The sequence below is a fragment of the Canis lupus genome, chromosome 1 (assembly GCF_048164855.1).
Source record: "Canis lupus baileyi chromosome 1, mCanLup2.hap1, whole genome shotgun sequence".
Lineage (NCBI taxonomy): Eukaryota > Metazoa > Chordata > Mammalia > Carnivora > Canidae > Canis > Canis lupus.
In genome coordinates this window covers 105,491,724-105,507,369 of record NC_132838.1, presented here as the reverse complement: position 1 = coordinate 105,507,369, position 15,646 = coordinate 105,491,724, and the positions used below count along the sequence as shown (strand labels likewise).

The following is a 15,646-nucleotide window of genomic DNA, read 5'->3' as shown; positions in this document are numbered from 1 at the left end:
CTCTGCAGAACCGAATTGGAGGCAGGTCCTTCCTTTTGGTCACATCTCAAAAACCTGGGCTGCTGCCAAGGGTCTAGCTGTTCAGTGTGTTACTTGGAAAAGTATGGACCAGCAGATTAAGGACCCCCTCCATCCACTGCCTTGTTGGGCTGTGAACTGTGGAAACCAATTGCAGTGCAGAAATGCTTGCATGGGTCACTCATTTAGATGCCCATGGTGAGGGCCTGTTCTTCACAGAAACTGCCTAGAATCAAGCTGATGATTGAGCCTGTTTCTGATGCAGAGGTATTTTTCATGGGGAACAAAGGACTAGCTAAGGACAAAGCACAAGCCCTGGGAAGTACATTGACAAGTCCTTGAAACAGGGGGAGTGATGTTCCTCTACAGACTCAACTGCCTTGGTGTTCATACTTTGCTAAGGGCAAAAGGCAAGATTAGCCAGACACCCAGGATCCTGTAAGTCTACTTTAACATATAAAAATTCCTTTAGAAATTCCCTTTATCTCTAAACCCCCAAGATACATATTGGCAATCATCCCACAAGCACGTGGCTCACCAATATACATTTGAAGGGTCTCATGACTCAGGTTTTATTAGACGGTAATAAGTGACCTTTTCTCAACAATAGCTAGCCCCCTCAAGGTCCTGGAAACCTTGCTTCCAAAATTCCTTAGAGTATGCTATCCTCAAACCCCTCCCAACCCCCAGGTATATAATCAGCCACCCCTCACAGGCCTAGGGCAGCAGCTCTTCCTGTCCACGGGTCCTGTCCCCGTGCTTTACTAAAACCACCATTTTGCACTAAAGACGTTTCAAGAATTCTTGGTGGTCGGTTCTAGACCTCACCTATAATTCCAAAACTTCATCAGTGGTAGTGGTAGTCGTATGTGGTTCTGAGGGCTGGACGGCAGTGAACGGGAGACATTTATGCAGAGATCTGCTCTCCAAGGAAAGGGATGTTTTGGACAAATGCTGTTTGACGTGAAAAAGCATGATGTACTGCGAGGGCTCTAATTTTTCAGGGCCACTGAAGTGTAAAACGAGAAGTGGAAGATGCGCCTAAGTACGGTTTAGGAACCAGATTCACAAGGGCCTTGACTATCAGCCTGAAGGGCTTGAGTTTCATCGAGAGAGTAAGGCAAGTCACCAACCTTCGGGGGGCCTCCGCATAATAAGGCAAAAACCTAAGGCTCATTCCCATCTCCTCCCTCACAGAGTTGCCGGCAGTACGTCCACCAGGAACCAGGACCACTGCCTCACAAGCCAAAACTTGCAGACTGTCCGGGTCCTCACATGACGTCACGCACTCCAAGCGACGCATGCACAGAAGCTTTGTGCTGGACCGGCCAGAGGGCAGTCTTTGCTTCCTCTGAATCCCTCCATTTATTGGTTAGGTACAACTGCTCGTCTCCCTCGTCGTTAGCGGCGACGTAGGCGGGTACAATCTTGGTCGCTAAGATACCGCGTACTTCCGTTTCCTTCCCCTCTCTGCTATACTGAGACCGCCGACTTCGTCCCTTCAACCAATGGCAAATGGGCAGTGGGCGGGGCTTCATTTATCCGGACCAACGAAATGCGGGCGTCGCGCGGCCAATGACCGTGGGGCAGCCCCTGTAAAGTGGCTCAGGCGACCCCACGCTCGTCTTCCGTCCTCTGCCCAGCCCTACCCTTCCTGCCCCGGTTTCAGCACGGCGCCGGCTGCAGTCTGACAGGAACGGGACGGAACCAAGATGGCGGCCGCCGACGGCGACGATTCGCTCTACCCCATCGCAGTGTTGATAGACGAGCTTCGCAACGAGGATGTTCAGGTCCGGAGGCTACGGGGGTCTTGGGGAATTACAGGAAGAGGTAATGGGGGCACGGACGGCCCTCGCGGAGAAGGCTCAGTGTTCGCTAGGAGTGGCGGAAGGGGGAGGCGGCCAATCAGCGTCCGGCTTTCACGTTTCCATGTCCCTGGACTGGATGAGAGGGCGCCCGGGATTGGGTGTTGGCCCACTGGAGGGCGGGAGGCAGGCCAGCCTGGAGGCGCCCGGGCCTGCCAAGTGCGCGCGGCGGCCCGGGTCCTGGGAAGCTGCGACTGGGGAGGGGGTCAGGCCACTGGGTGGGGCGGAGGGAAGGGCTCGGTGATTGGCGGCGGCCCCAGAATGGCCTCTTGGGGATGGGGCGCGCGGCCTATTCCGAGTGGGGGAGGGGCCCCCGGTGTGTGGGGGCTCGGGTAGGTTTTCTCCTTACTGTGTTCTGGCGGCTGGGCCTCAGCGCCGTGGGGTAAACTCTCGGAATGGGGCTTGAGCGGTGACGGCTGCCCTTCCAATTCCTGCTCTCCCTCCCTTTTCAGTTTTGGTGTAGAATCCACGAGGGGAGGTGCGGCGAGAACACCCCATTCCCACGAGAGCAACTGGCCAAATTTAAGCACGGATTTCGAGATAGAGATTCTCCCGCCTTCTGGGGCCCTGCCGGGCTGCGGTGGGCAGTTGACTAAACAGCCTAGCACATTTCTGGTGAAGGGCTGAGAAGACTGAGGACTCCACGGTTTGCCCACCCCGGCCCTACCTCCCACCCGCCGTGTGACCTTGTGCAAATTACTTCATCGCTCTGGGCCTGTTTTCTCTGCAATGTAGGCTAATAATAGTTCCGGCCTCCCTGGGTGGTTGTGATGGCCTGGACGAGTTAATACTGCAAGTAAAATAGAACGGTGCCTAATTGTTATAAGGGTCCAATAAATGTTAGCTGCAATTATTGGGAGTAGTAATGGAAGAGGTCCCATTCCTTTATAGGAGCTTCCATTTTTCTGTTTATGAAATTGAGCGGATTGCATTAGGCCCAGCCTCTGAAGTTCGAGGTAGATCACTGATTCTGGAGTCAGACAGGCTGCTGCTGTACTTCTTGCTAATTGACATGGGCAAGTTTGTTAATCCTCTTGGCCCTGGCTTTCCTCTTCTCTCAGATGGAGGTAATTATCTGGTTCATAGGGCTCTTGTATGAATTCATTTGTTCAATAAACACCTGCCCCATGTCAGTTATGGTGATAATGGTGACACCAGTTGTTATACAAGAGGCAGATGTGAAACAGCTGAATAGATTATTAACAGTTGTGAGATGTGGGAAGGAAACAGGGTATTGTGATGGTGAATCAGTATTTATTGGGCCTCAGCTCTAGGTAGTGCATTGTTTTAGGCACATGTATACAAAAAGGAACAAGGTGGACAAGAACTCCTGGACTCCTACAACTTTTATGTTGCCTGTGGAGAAACAGACAATAAGACAATTAAGTTAAAATGTATACCATGTAAGATGGCAATAAATGCTTTGGAGAAAAATGAAGCAGGGATGGAGAGGACGGGAGAATGTTACACAAGTTTAGAATGACTAGGCAAGGCCTTATTGAGAAGGGGACATTTTAGCAGAAATGTGAATGAGAAGCAGGCCTCATAGATATCTGGGGGAATAGCATTCCAGGTAAAGGAAGCAAGCGCAAAAGTCCTGCAGCAGGAATATGTAATGCATGCTCTGAGAACTGCAGGAAACCAGTGTGACAGGAGCCAAAGGAATGAGCTGTTGGGTGTCAGGAGATGAAGATAAAAGGGACTATGACTCAGAGGGAACTTGTGAGCAGTCACTTAAACTAGGTGTTGCCAGATCATTGAGCACAGTGGTTAAGAAAGTTTTTGAGATGTTTTATGGTACAGCTTAACAAGTTTAAGTAGCATGAGGACCTGTGGATAGAAAGAGCTGTACTTCTGTATGAAGCCAGTGGTTATATGCATGGTGCTCAAGGGGCAAGGGATGTGGAGGGAGTATTAGATCATAAATGTTTTCGAATTTCTAATTGTAAAACTAATTTCACAAGATTTCTCTGGTATTAACTATTGGTGAGATATAGAGGCACTCTTTAAGAATGTAGCAAACAGGTTTTTTGTCCTTATTGAAACTATGCAGCTCTAGGTCAGCCTTCTGGGCTAAAAATGAACATATTTCTGCTTCTATCCCTCATCACAGGGATTGGCAAATGGCCAAGGGTGGCCCTTTGCCTTTTTATTTTTTTAATAGAGTGTTATTGAAAACACAGACTCTTCCATTTACATATTATCCATGGCTGCTCTGTGAAACAATAGGGTAGAATTGAGTAGTTGCAACAGAGACAAGTTTTGGCCCCTTAACGCCTAAAATATTTACCACCTAGTTCTTTACAGGAAAGAGGATGCCAACCTTTTTTTTTTTTTTTTTAAGATTTTATTTATTTATTCATGAGAGACAGAGAGAGAGAGAGGCAGAGACACAGGCAGAGAGAGAAGCAGGCTCCATGCAGGGAGCCTGATGTGGGACTCAATCCCAGGACTCTAGGATCACGCCCTGGGCCAAAGGCGGCGCTAAACTGCTGAGACACCCAGGGATCCTGAAAAATAGATAATTAAACAAAATATGAAAACTCGACTTGAACCACCTCTGTATTAAATCCTATCCTCTCTTCCCCCCTACCTCCACCCCCAAAGTAGCCTATGTAATGAGGTCCTTACAAATCCTGGTAGGTATGTGCTGTTCACTGTGCTAGCCACTCTCTATATGTGGCTGTTGAACACATAAAATGTGGCTAGTTTGAGTTGAGATATGCTTATAAGTATAATACATTACTAGATTTCAGAGACATTATGGAGGGTATTAAACATTTCAGTGAAGCTTTTTATCTTGATTACCCATTAAAATAATAAAAATGTTATATTGGGTTGAATGAAAAAGATTAATTTTGCTTGCTTGTTTTTTTTTTTTTAATGTTACCAGAAAATATACACTTACATGCATTTATTGTCTGCATTATATTTTTTTTTCTTTTTTTTTTTTTATTTTTGGCCTTCATTATTTCTATTGGAGTATGCTGACTCTAGCTCATGCTCTATTCATATATCGAAGAAGCAAGCTAGCGGGTTTTTATTTTTTTTAAACACTAAATATTTTGTTTTACAACTTGCACTTTTCACTTAGTATTTCTTCCATATCTTTTCATGCAGGTACATACAAATCTGTGTTTAAAAGGAGTTTGAATATTTTCATAAGAATCAGAGACAAAAATCTCAGACTGCCCACTCTCACACTGTGCCCATGTGTATGGGCTTTCTGAGGATGCGGCTTGGCTCTGATTCATCTCTCAGGACTTAGTGGCTCACTATAGACCTCAGAATAGAGGAGCCCAGAAAGGGTTGAATAAATAATAACTGGCATCTGTTGGGTCCCTGCTCTAAGCTAACTGCTACAAAGGGAAGTATATTTACAAGCTTACTGAATTCTCACAACCACCCTCTGAAGTAGGTCCTGTGGGTACCTGCATTTTCCTGATGAGGAAGCTGAAGCACAGCATAGTTAGTAACTTGGCCAAATTCATGGAGCTGGGAAGTGGAGGATCCAGGAAAGGTTCCCAGAGGAAGTATAAGACCTGAGGAGAGAATAGAATTTGGGGTGGACAGAAACTGGCTGACTATATCCATATGCCAGATAACTTAATTGGTCTTTATTTTTTTTTTAAAGATTTTATTTATTTATTCATGATAGTCACAGAGAGAGAGAGAGGCAGAGACACAGGCAGAGGGAGAAGCAGGCTCCATGCACCTGGAGCCCGATGTGGGATTCGATCCCGGGTCTCCAGGATCGCGCCCTGGGCCAAAGGCAGGCGCCAAACCGCTGCGCCACCCAGGGATCCCCTTAATTGGTCTTTAATGAGACAATCTCGGATACTAGAAAGAACATGGAATTTAGAATCCTCTAGTCTTTTTAAAAATTTTTTTTTTTTAATATTTATTTATTTATGTATGATAGTCACAGAGAGAGAGAGAGAGAGAGGCAGAGACACAGGCAGAGGGAGAAGCAGGCTCCATGCACCGGGAGCCTGATATGGGATTCGATCCCGGGTCTCCAGGATCACGCCCTGGGCCAAAGGCAGGCGCTAAACCGCTGCGCCACCCAGGGATCCCTCCTCTAGTCTTGATTCATTTGCTCAGCATATACTTGTTCAGCACCTCCAATGTGTCAGACTGTTTTAAATGCTAGAATACAGCAGGGAGTAAAATGGCAAAGCTGCCACCTTCATGGGGCTTACGTTCTAGTAGAGGAGGCAGACAGTAGATCAAGAATGTGAAGTCAGTGGCAGTAATTGCTTACTAGGAAAATAAGGCAGGGACTAGAGCAAGCCCAGGGTTGCTTTTTTTTTAAAGTTTTTATTTATTTGAGGGACAGGGAGAAGCAGTCTCCCCACTGAGCCAGATGTGGGTCTCAATCCCAGGACCCAGATCATGACCTCAGCCAAAGTCAGCTGCTTAACCAACTGAGCCCCCTGAGCTGCTTTTTAGATAGGGTAGTTAGAGAAGATTCTCTGAGGAAGTGATAGAGAGCAAGGACTTGAATGAAATGAGGGAGAATTAATGGGGGAGGGGGTAAGTAATCCAAACAGTTGGTACAAAGGTCCTGAGGTGGAAGCATGCTTAGTGTAGGTCTTTGTTGCTAAAGCAGAAAGAATGGCAAAGTGGTGAGAGGTGAGGACTCATCTGGAATGAGATCAAGTGAAGGCTTGTGGACCAGAGCAAAGGGTTCTGTAAGATTGGGGAGCTGTTGCAAGGCTTTGTGTGGAGGAATGACATGTTCTGACTTAATTCTAAAGGATCCTCTTGGCTGTTGAGTAGGGGCTGGGCAGGAGCAGATAGACCTGTTGGGTTGTCATTGCAGAGCACCTAGGACTGATGGCATGTATGTAGGGAGAAGAGGTTAGATTCTGGGTATGTTAAGAGGAGTCCTTTTGGGGATAGGATGTAATGTGTTGGGTGATGAAGGGAGAGTCAAGGATGTCTGAGCTTTGAATCCTAGTTTATTCCCTGTGTGTCCTTGGACCAACTCCTTTTCCTCACTGGGCTGGGATTCCTCACCTGTGGAGTGGGAATAATGATGAGGAAGCAACATCTGCCATGGAGGTTTGAAGATGCAGTGGAATTGGCAAGTTAAGTGGCTGCCTAGAAGTAGGCATTCAGTAATGATGACCTTGTTCAGTTGTTGTGGTATCTTACTGTTTTATACTTAAGAGAGTGATGTGCAAAGAGATTGCATCCTTTACCTAAGGGCTTCCCAGTCAGTAAGAGGCAGAGGCTGGATTATAATATCCACATGTGTTTGGGGCCCCACATTACTTAGACTGTGGTCTACTGGTTGAGAGGCTAGGTTTCTGTTAGACTCTCTGTTTTCTCATCTATAAGATGGGAGTGATTTTGTAATTTAGGAATTTGTAAGGGGGTTGTGAGGATTAAGTAATATGGTACATGGAAAATCCTTAGAACAGTGCTTGGTGTGTTATAGGTGTTCAGTAGTGTTGGCCTATAGTAGTTATGTTGGTGATGAGATAATGGGGGCTTTGTCTGTCAAGAGGTGGTGCTTGAGTATTTTTAAAGACTATTCTCACTATTTAAGAGAGAACACGCATGCATGAGCAATAGCAAGGAGAGACACAGAGGTGGAGGCAGAGGGAAGAGAGAGAAGGAGAAGCAGACTCCCTGCTGAGTGTGGAGCCCAACATGGGGCTTGATCCCAGGACCCAGAGATCATGGCCTGAGCTGAAATCAAGAGTTGGACACCCAACCAACTATGCCACCCAGGCACTCCTTTAAAGACTGTTCTTTTCATGATTAGAGTATTGTTTCTCAACTTGGGGTGATGTTGTTTTCCCCAGGAGACAAATGTCTGGAGATCTTTTTGATTGTCACAGCTGGTGGGTATAGTGCATCTGGGGTCCCGTGGGGAGAGGTGAGTGATGACCGGTGTCCTACAATGCACAGGACCGCCCCCACCACAAAGGTAACCCAGGTCTGAATGTTAGTAATGCTGAGGTTTAGAAGCCCTACTATGTGCCCAACCTCATAATGTGTACTTTGTATGTGTTAATAAAGTCCTCACAAAGACATCTGAGATAGGTGCTAATTTACTTTCCTTTAAAAGATTTTTTAATAGTTATATATCAGATGTAATGTAATGATGCAAGGAATTAGCCAAGGGCACTAGGTTTCAGGGCAGCCCTCCTCACCACCAAGCTGAGTCCCCTGTGCAGAAAAAGTCTAGGCCTGGAAGTGACACAGGGAGACACAGCCATGGGTGGAAGCAGAGTGGGATTTCAAATCCTGGCCTGGCTACTTTCCAAGTTACTCAGCCCTTCTGGCCTTGATTGTCTTGTTAAATGAAAAAAGAATGGAAGACACACAGGCTGGGTTGTGTGGGTTAGTGAGATGTTCTGCATAAAGCCCCTGCAGTTGCTAACCACTATCCAAGATCTTGCAGCAGCTTGCTCCATGTATATGTCTCAGAAACATGGAGTTCCAAGCTCCGACTTTTTATGGAACACATGGGGAATTGGTGAATGAGAAGTTAGAAATAAGGTGGTTCTCTGAGAGTTTAAACTAAAAAGAGTTGTGTAGGATGGCAGAGAACTGGGTTCAAGTTGCAGGTTCTGCCACAGTTCACTGGGTAGCCTGCATTCCCCTCTCTGTGCCTTACTTACCTCTCTCTAGGATGACTGTGGGGCTGGGGTCTGCCTCTTGCATTGTCATAAGAATTACAAGGGAGAACCTGTGTAGAGTGCCTAGCTGTGTACCTGGCACATAAGTACTCTGAATTGTAGTTGAGTTTTAAAACACTGAAATTATTTCTATTCACGCTTTTTTAGCTTGCCCAGCCCTATACTAGGTTCAGGAATCACCACTGGAAATAGTTGAACAGTCCTGACCATTGTCCCAGAGACAAGTCACCTTCCAAATGAGGGAAACAGGCATATCCATAAATAATTATGCTAGGCAAACTGCTGTGAGAACTGTTCACTCTAGTGCTGCAATTTCTGAAGGTGGAGAGATTACTGACCCACCCACTCCCCCTCCCCCCAATGCCAAATACATGAGAAACAATGGTAAAGAATAGCAGCTAACACTGAGGTGTTTGCTGCCTGCCAGGCTCTGTCTCTAGGTTTTCCTTAATTTGATCATCCCAGCAATCCCATGAGGTCTGCCCTGTTGTATTTCCCATTTTACTGGGAGGAAACAGAAGCTCTGAGGTGCCCAGACTTGTCCAGGGACCCTTAGCTAGTGGGTAAAGCCAGAGTATGTGCTCATTTGTTGTTTAAAAAATAAATTAAAAAAAAATTCAAATGATCTAGAAATACAGGTTGTAATGCCCATTTTCTCTCTTCAGCAGTGTTAAATGATTACCAAGTGGGTGCTTTGTTTTTCACACCCACACACATATTCATTTTAAAAAGTGATTCTTTGTGAAATAAGGAAGAAGATATGTAAACTTCAGGACTTTATAGGAGATAGACTCTGTCTTTCACTGGGCATTCCCAGCTCCTTGTTAAAGCACACACATTACGTTACAGACCCACCACCCTATTGCTAGCCACCAGGTTTTCCAAACAAAAAGATTGCTCCAGATATCCTCCAGATGCTTGTCTCTGCTTGTATTAACATCTGTATTTCCTTTATTAAAAAAAACAAAACAAAACAAAAAAAACCAGCAGATATTTATTGGGCTCTAACTCTGAGCAGGTGCTGTCCCGGGTTCTTGGGGCACAGGGTGAAGAAGACAGGGTCCCTGCCCTGTGAAGCTTACGTCCTGGTGAGGAAGGACAAACTGAACAAAGAAGTCTGTGTTGAAAGTGGCGAGCGTTCATATATGTGGAGAGTGATGGCGTGCTGTTTCCCTGGGCAGTTGTGAGGATCCAGCAGAGGCCTGGGTAAAGTAGGGGGAGCTCTGAGGTGTCTGGAGGAACAGTGTTTCAGGCTGAGGAGACAGTACATCAGTGAGTGCAAAGAGCTGGGTGAGAGTGGTGTTGCATTGTTAGTTTGTTGGTTACTGTCAAGGAAACTGTTAAGGCAGGATTTCCAGGGGTAAGGGGACAGTAGGTGGTGAGAGTTGGTGGGGAGGGGGCTAGATTATGTTGGGCTTCAGAGGCCATAGCAAGGCCTTCAGATTTCTCTCTGAAGAGAAGGTGGACTGCATGTAGCTCATACTGGACACCTTTGTAACAGGGAAGCTCCCTGGGGTCACACTGTATGTGTTTGTGTCAGGGAAGCTTTGTGGATCCAACGGAAATATGGGCTTTAAAAAGGAGTGTTTCTGCAGGTGCATATAGTGAATATAGGTGGGAAGTGAGATTTTAGATATTGTGTCTCCATGTACTGGGCTGTGTGCTGAGGGCTGCTGGGTATAAAGGCAGCCTCAGTCCAGAGTGACAGTGGCTGTTGCAAAACCATGCCTGTGGAATGTCATAGGTGACTGACAGGGACCTGCTTTGGGATCCGTACAGGATAATCTTCCAGCATTGTGCCATGATCAAGGAACAGTAAGGATTTCTTATTGATGTTATTCATAGCTGCTCCATCAGGAATGCACAGAGAACCCAGCGAACAAGTTGTTGTTTCAAGTTAAGGGTTCATTTTTTCCTTCCATGACCAGTTTGGCAGCTCAAGGATTATATCAATGTTAAGGATTATATCACAGAATTGGGTCAGAGTATGCTGTTCTTTGACCTGCCCTATGGCCGGTCAAAGATTGCTGTGTGACTGCAGATCCCCTTAAGAATACTTCCTAGAAGTCACACCCAGCATTCCCACTTGGATTTCACTGGCTGGGTATTAATTTCCTGGTCACGTTGGATGAAAAGGCAGTTCAGAAATGTCTCTTCCAGGGGGTTATGTGCACAGCTGAAAACTAGGGGTTCTAAGCGTCAGCATAACCCAGTGCAGGAGCTCTCAACCTGAGGTCCATCTAGAATTCCAACACAGGTCCATGAATTTGGATGGGAAAAATAACATCTTCATTTTCAGTAACCTATAGCTCCAATTTAACTTTCCTCCTATTACGAATTGTAGTATCACAATAGCAAAGTATAGTTTTAGTAAAGCCTGTGGAAATCATAACTGTTCACATCTGATGTCAACTGTTGCAGGTACTTCTAGAGTTTCATGTGTTCTCTATTTCAAAATTTGGTTATTAGACTTGCTAAGGGCACTCATCCCGTGTCTCTCCCCCCCCCCCCCCCCCACACACACACAATTAAAAACACAGAAATACAAATTGATGGTACCAGTTAAGAACCAGCTGACTGGTGTTCTAATCCTGGCTCTGCCACCTATAAGCAGTATGAGGTTACTTAACCTTCCTGTGCCTTTGTTTTCTCAGCCGTGTAATGGGTGATCCTGAATCCTCAGGAGGTTGCAAGGATCAAACGAGACATTAAGGCACCTAAAACGGTGTCTGGCACACAGTATATGCACCATGAGAATATTTGCTATTTTTCTTTTGCTATGAGAGAAAGTAAAGGAGGAGTCAGTGGACAGCTAGCCTGCTGCCACGTGTGCCCTTCTTGACAGCTGAACAAAATCAGGATGCTGTCAACAGGGTGAGATCATAGCTGTCATTATTGTCTTTGTTAGTCAAATTTATGTCACTTGCTACTCACAGTAACCTTCTGAGGATAGGTGATGTTATAATCCCCATTTCACAGGTGAGGAAGTTGAGGCTCAGAAAGGTACAAAGAGTGACCCAAGATCCCATAGCTAATATGTAAAGCTGCTTATTAGCCTCGAACCCAAAGTGATGTGGCTCCAGAGCACCATCCTGTGCTGCCTTTCTTGAGTGTTGATGGTGCTGTCTGTGCTGAAGAAAGCAGGCTGACATTCTCAACAACACCAAAGCCAGACTCTCCAGGGACAGCAGGAGGGAAGGGGCTTCTCCACCATAGCAGGGATGGCCTGATTCTTATGTGCCCACCCCTTGGGCATCTTTCCTAAACTACAGAGGTGTTGAGATTAAGAGTCTGGGTGCCTGGCTTCCAGTCTGGTGTCTGCTGCTTTCTGGCAAATGACAGCTGCTCTGTATATCAGTATCCTCACCCTTAAAACAAAACCTACCTCAGGGGCACCTGGGTAGCTCAGTGATTGAGTGTCTGCCTTTGGCTCACTCAGATTGTGATCCCAGGGTCCTAGGATCAAGTCCCTCCATCAGGCTCCCAGCAGGGAGCCTGCTTCTCCCTCCGCCTATGTCTCTGCCTCTCTCATGAATAAATAAATAAAATATATTTTTTTTAAAAAGGTAATACCTCTCTCAGAGCTCAGTTCTAAGGATCAAATGTGTTACTTTTCCCCATCAAGTACTTGGATACTGTCAAGCACATAGCAAGCAAGCAATAAATGTTAGCAGCTATTGTTGCTGGCATTATGCTTAGGCTCATTTCTTGCTAGCATCTCACTGTTGCTGCTCAGCTGTTGTCGCCCTGGCCCTTGTGTGCATTTCCCCTTAGCTCAGCTAGAGAAGAATCCAAAGATCCAACTTGGAGGAAACAGGCAACTAAGTCAGTATTCCCCCCAGTATTTTATTATGGAAAACTTCAAACCTACAGAACATTTAAAGACTTGTACAAGGGCCAGCAGACTACAACCCGTGAACCAGATTCAGCCCATGGCCTCCAAAAGGAAATGCAGTTTGGCTGGAACACAGCTCTTCCTGTTGCTTTGCATATTGTCTGGCTCTGTGGCTGCCTTTGTGCCAGGGCACAGTTGAATAGTTAGGATAGAGATGGTGTGGCCCCACATGCTGAAAATATGTAGTTTTGGCAATTTACAGAAAAGGTTTATATTTACCACCTCTATTCATTAACTTTTAATGTTCATCATATTTCATTTATTATGTTTCCATTGGTCTGTCTCTATATGTGTTTTATTTTTTGGCTAAGTATGATTTGGACCTCATAATACTTAATCTCTTGATTCATTGCTGCCGGAGAGGGGAGTGTTTGGACCATGTTAAACCCAAAAACCCAGTGACATTGTAGGAGAAATGTGAGTGCATTTTTCTGAGAGGAGAGGCCACCATAGCATTTCCTTAGATCACATTATTGTCTGTGATCTCAGATTTTTAAACCCATGGACCAAGGAACTAATGTAGGATACCAGTCACTCACAGACCTCTTTAGGAAGAGAACTGGCTGAGGGAGCCCCATCCCTCCTTGTGCCTTTCCTTCCGGGAAGAAGGTGTCCGCTCTGCCCAGCAATGTGGCTTACTCACAGGGGTGTTTCCTTCCACTCCCACATGCATAACTTCACTTCATTTTGCTGCAGCCCAATGAGCCTGGATGAGAGGCCGCACCATTGAGCTGGAGAAACCAGTAAGGATTTCCATTGCCAGTGGACTGTGACATCAAAGCATCTGGGTCCCAACTCTCTCAGTGCTCACTTTGGCATGTGTCTGCCTCTCTGAGCCTGTCTCCACATGAAGGGGGGTGTTGGATGCTAACCTCCCTAGGAGTGAGAGGATCGAGAGAGGTCCTAACACCTAAGTGCTTCATGTGAGACTTATCCTGTGTTAGCCAAATGCGTTAGAGTCCTGGGTGCCAAAACAGATCACCACTCATTTGGTGGCTTAATGTAACAAAAATTATTCTCACAGTTCTGGAGTCCGTGAAGAAAATTGGTTTCATGCCTCTTTCTTAGCTTTTGGTGGCTGCTGGCAATTCTTGCTGCTCCTTAGCTTGTGTGGATGCATCTCCTTGATCTCTCCCTCCATCTTCACTTGGCCTTCCCCTCCATGTGTCTCCATGTCTTCTTTTCTGTCTCATAAAAATACGATCATTGGCTGTGTAGAGAAAACTTGCACTCCTGTGTGTCTCCTTGACTCTCAAATCACTACCACACTCAACACTTCTGACACCACATGTAAGGTTTTTCCCATGCCAAGCAATTCTCTGCAATACCAGCTGGATGTCTTATAATTCGTTTCAGTTCTAGCACTAACCAGAGTCAGTACTGACCCCACAGATTAAGGGCTGTATCTCCCAAGACTGCCTCCCACTTCAGATGCCTGTGGCAGTAGGTTCCTCATGTTACCCACAACTTCTGTCAGATTTGGCTAAAAATTGGAGGTTTACTTGTCCTTAGATTTGGATATTTGCCAAAACAGCTGACAGAACTCAGGGAAAAACTTAACATCTCTCAGCTTATTATCTAATTAAAAAAATTATAAAGGATTTGAATGAACACCCACATGAGGAGCTATAGGGTGAGGTCTGTAAGGGTCCTGAGTACAGGAGCTTCAGTTCCTCTGCAGTTGGGATGTGCTACTCTCTGGTATGTGGTTGTTTTCACCAATCTGGAAGCTCCTCAAACCCTGTACTTTGAAGATTTTTATGAAAGTGTCATCATAGAGGCAGGATTGATTATTAACTCCATTTCCAGCCACTTGGAAATGGCTTGGTCTTTTTGGTGACCAGTCCCCACCAAGGAGCCCACCAATATTTGCTTCATTAGAAAGAAAGACATTGCTATCACTCGGGAAATTGTAAGGGATTAAGGAGCTCTGTGTTAGGAATCAGGGTTATAAACTAAGTATTAGAATAGAAGATACTCCTAGTGTTTTTATCACTTAGGAAATTGTGAGGATTTTAGAAGCTCTGTGCAGAGCAGATACCAGTAAACATTTTTTCTGTTTCACAAGGGCTCCCCCTAAACTTGGGATGATCTCATCATGAGATGCTGTTTTAATTACATCTCAAAGTCCCTATTTTCACATTTTTGAGTACTGGGAGGTAGGACTAGAGCATATCTTCCGGGGGTCGCTATTCAACCCATTAGGCTAGTGCTATCATTACTACAGCTAATAGTACTCCTGTTTATATACAACATTGTTATAATATTGTTTGTTCTGCAATTATCACTGCTAGCTGGTGTCCTGGGTTTCAGTCCCTGCCCCACACCATGTACCGTGTGACCCTTAGAAGGGACTTTGCTCCCTGAGCCTGTTTCCTCCTAAGTAGAATGGGGCTTATAACAATTCTGACGACTAGGTTGTCAAGAGCACCTATGTGTGTGAGTGCCCAGCCTCTGACCTGGCTCAGAATAAACTTGCTGGAACATGGCCGCCCCTACTGGAGTATGTCAGGTGGTGCTGAATGCAAGAGGGGGCCAAAGAGAGGAGGAGGATCAAGTGTGTGGGGGTGCAGTGTATATAGTTTTAGAGAGTGGTCTTGGAAAGCACCACTGACTTTCCGGCGGTGACGACCTCCCCACGAGAACATGCCCCTTGCGAAGGATCTCCTGCACCTGTCCCCGGAAGAGGAGAAGAGGAAGCACAAGAAGAAGCGCCTGGTGCAGAGCCCCAACTCCTACTTCATGGATGTGAAGTACCGGGGATGCTACAAAATCACCACCGTCTTCAGCCACGCATAGACGGTAGTTCGGTGTGTCGGCTGTTCTACTGTCCTCTGCCAGCCCACGGGAGGAAAAGCAAGGCTTACAGAAGGATGCTCCTTCAGGCGGAAGCAGCACTAAAAGCTCCCTGAATCAAGATGAGTGGGACACTATCCCAATAAACAGATTTTGGATTAAAAAAAAAAAAAAAAAAAAAAAAAGGAAAGCACCACTGAGTGGTTGTCTGCTCAGTAAGACTCAGTAAGTACTTTTGCTGAGGCTGCTGCTACCATTGTAATTTATTGACTCTTGTCACTTGGTAGGCGTGTGCCAAGTTACTCTTCCACATCCTTACCCACATGAGGCTTCCAGAAGCTGCCTGGATCCAGAGCTGTCACGTACCCCTAAGTCTGGACTTGCTAACATACTCCTCTGCTTTTCTTGTTCTCTCA

At 45.9% G+C, this 15,646-nt stretch overlaps 1 protein-coding gene and 1 pseudogene across 2 annotated transcripts in view; both read left to right on the top strand.

Annotated features, from left to right (window-relative positions):
• Window positions 1-1,631: 1,631 nt before the first annotated feature.
• PPP2R1A (protein phosphatase 2 scaffold subunit Aalpha) overlaps window positions 1,632-15,646 on the top strand; it is a 40,058-nt gene continuing 26,043 nt past the window's right edge. For both annotated transcript variants that reach the window (XM_072768944.1, XM_072768946.1), the window contains exon 1: window positions 1,632-1,808. In XM_072768944.1, coding sequence (XP_072625045.1) covers window positions 1,731-1,808 — 78 coding nt within the window. In that variant the 5' untranslated portion in view covers window positions 1,632-1,730. The remainder of the gene's footprint in view (window positions 1,809-15,646) is intronic.
• On the top strand, window positions 12,671-15,420 carry LOC140600975 (small ribosomal subunit protein eS27-like; annotated as a pseudogene).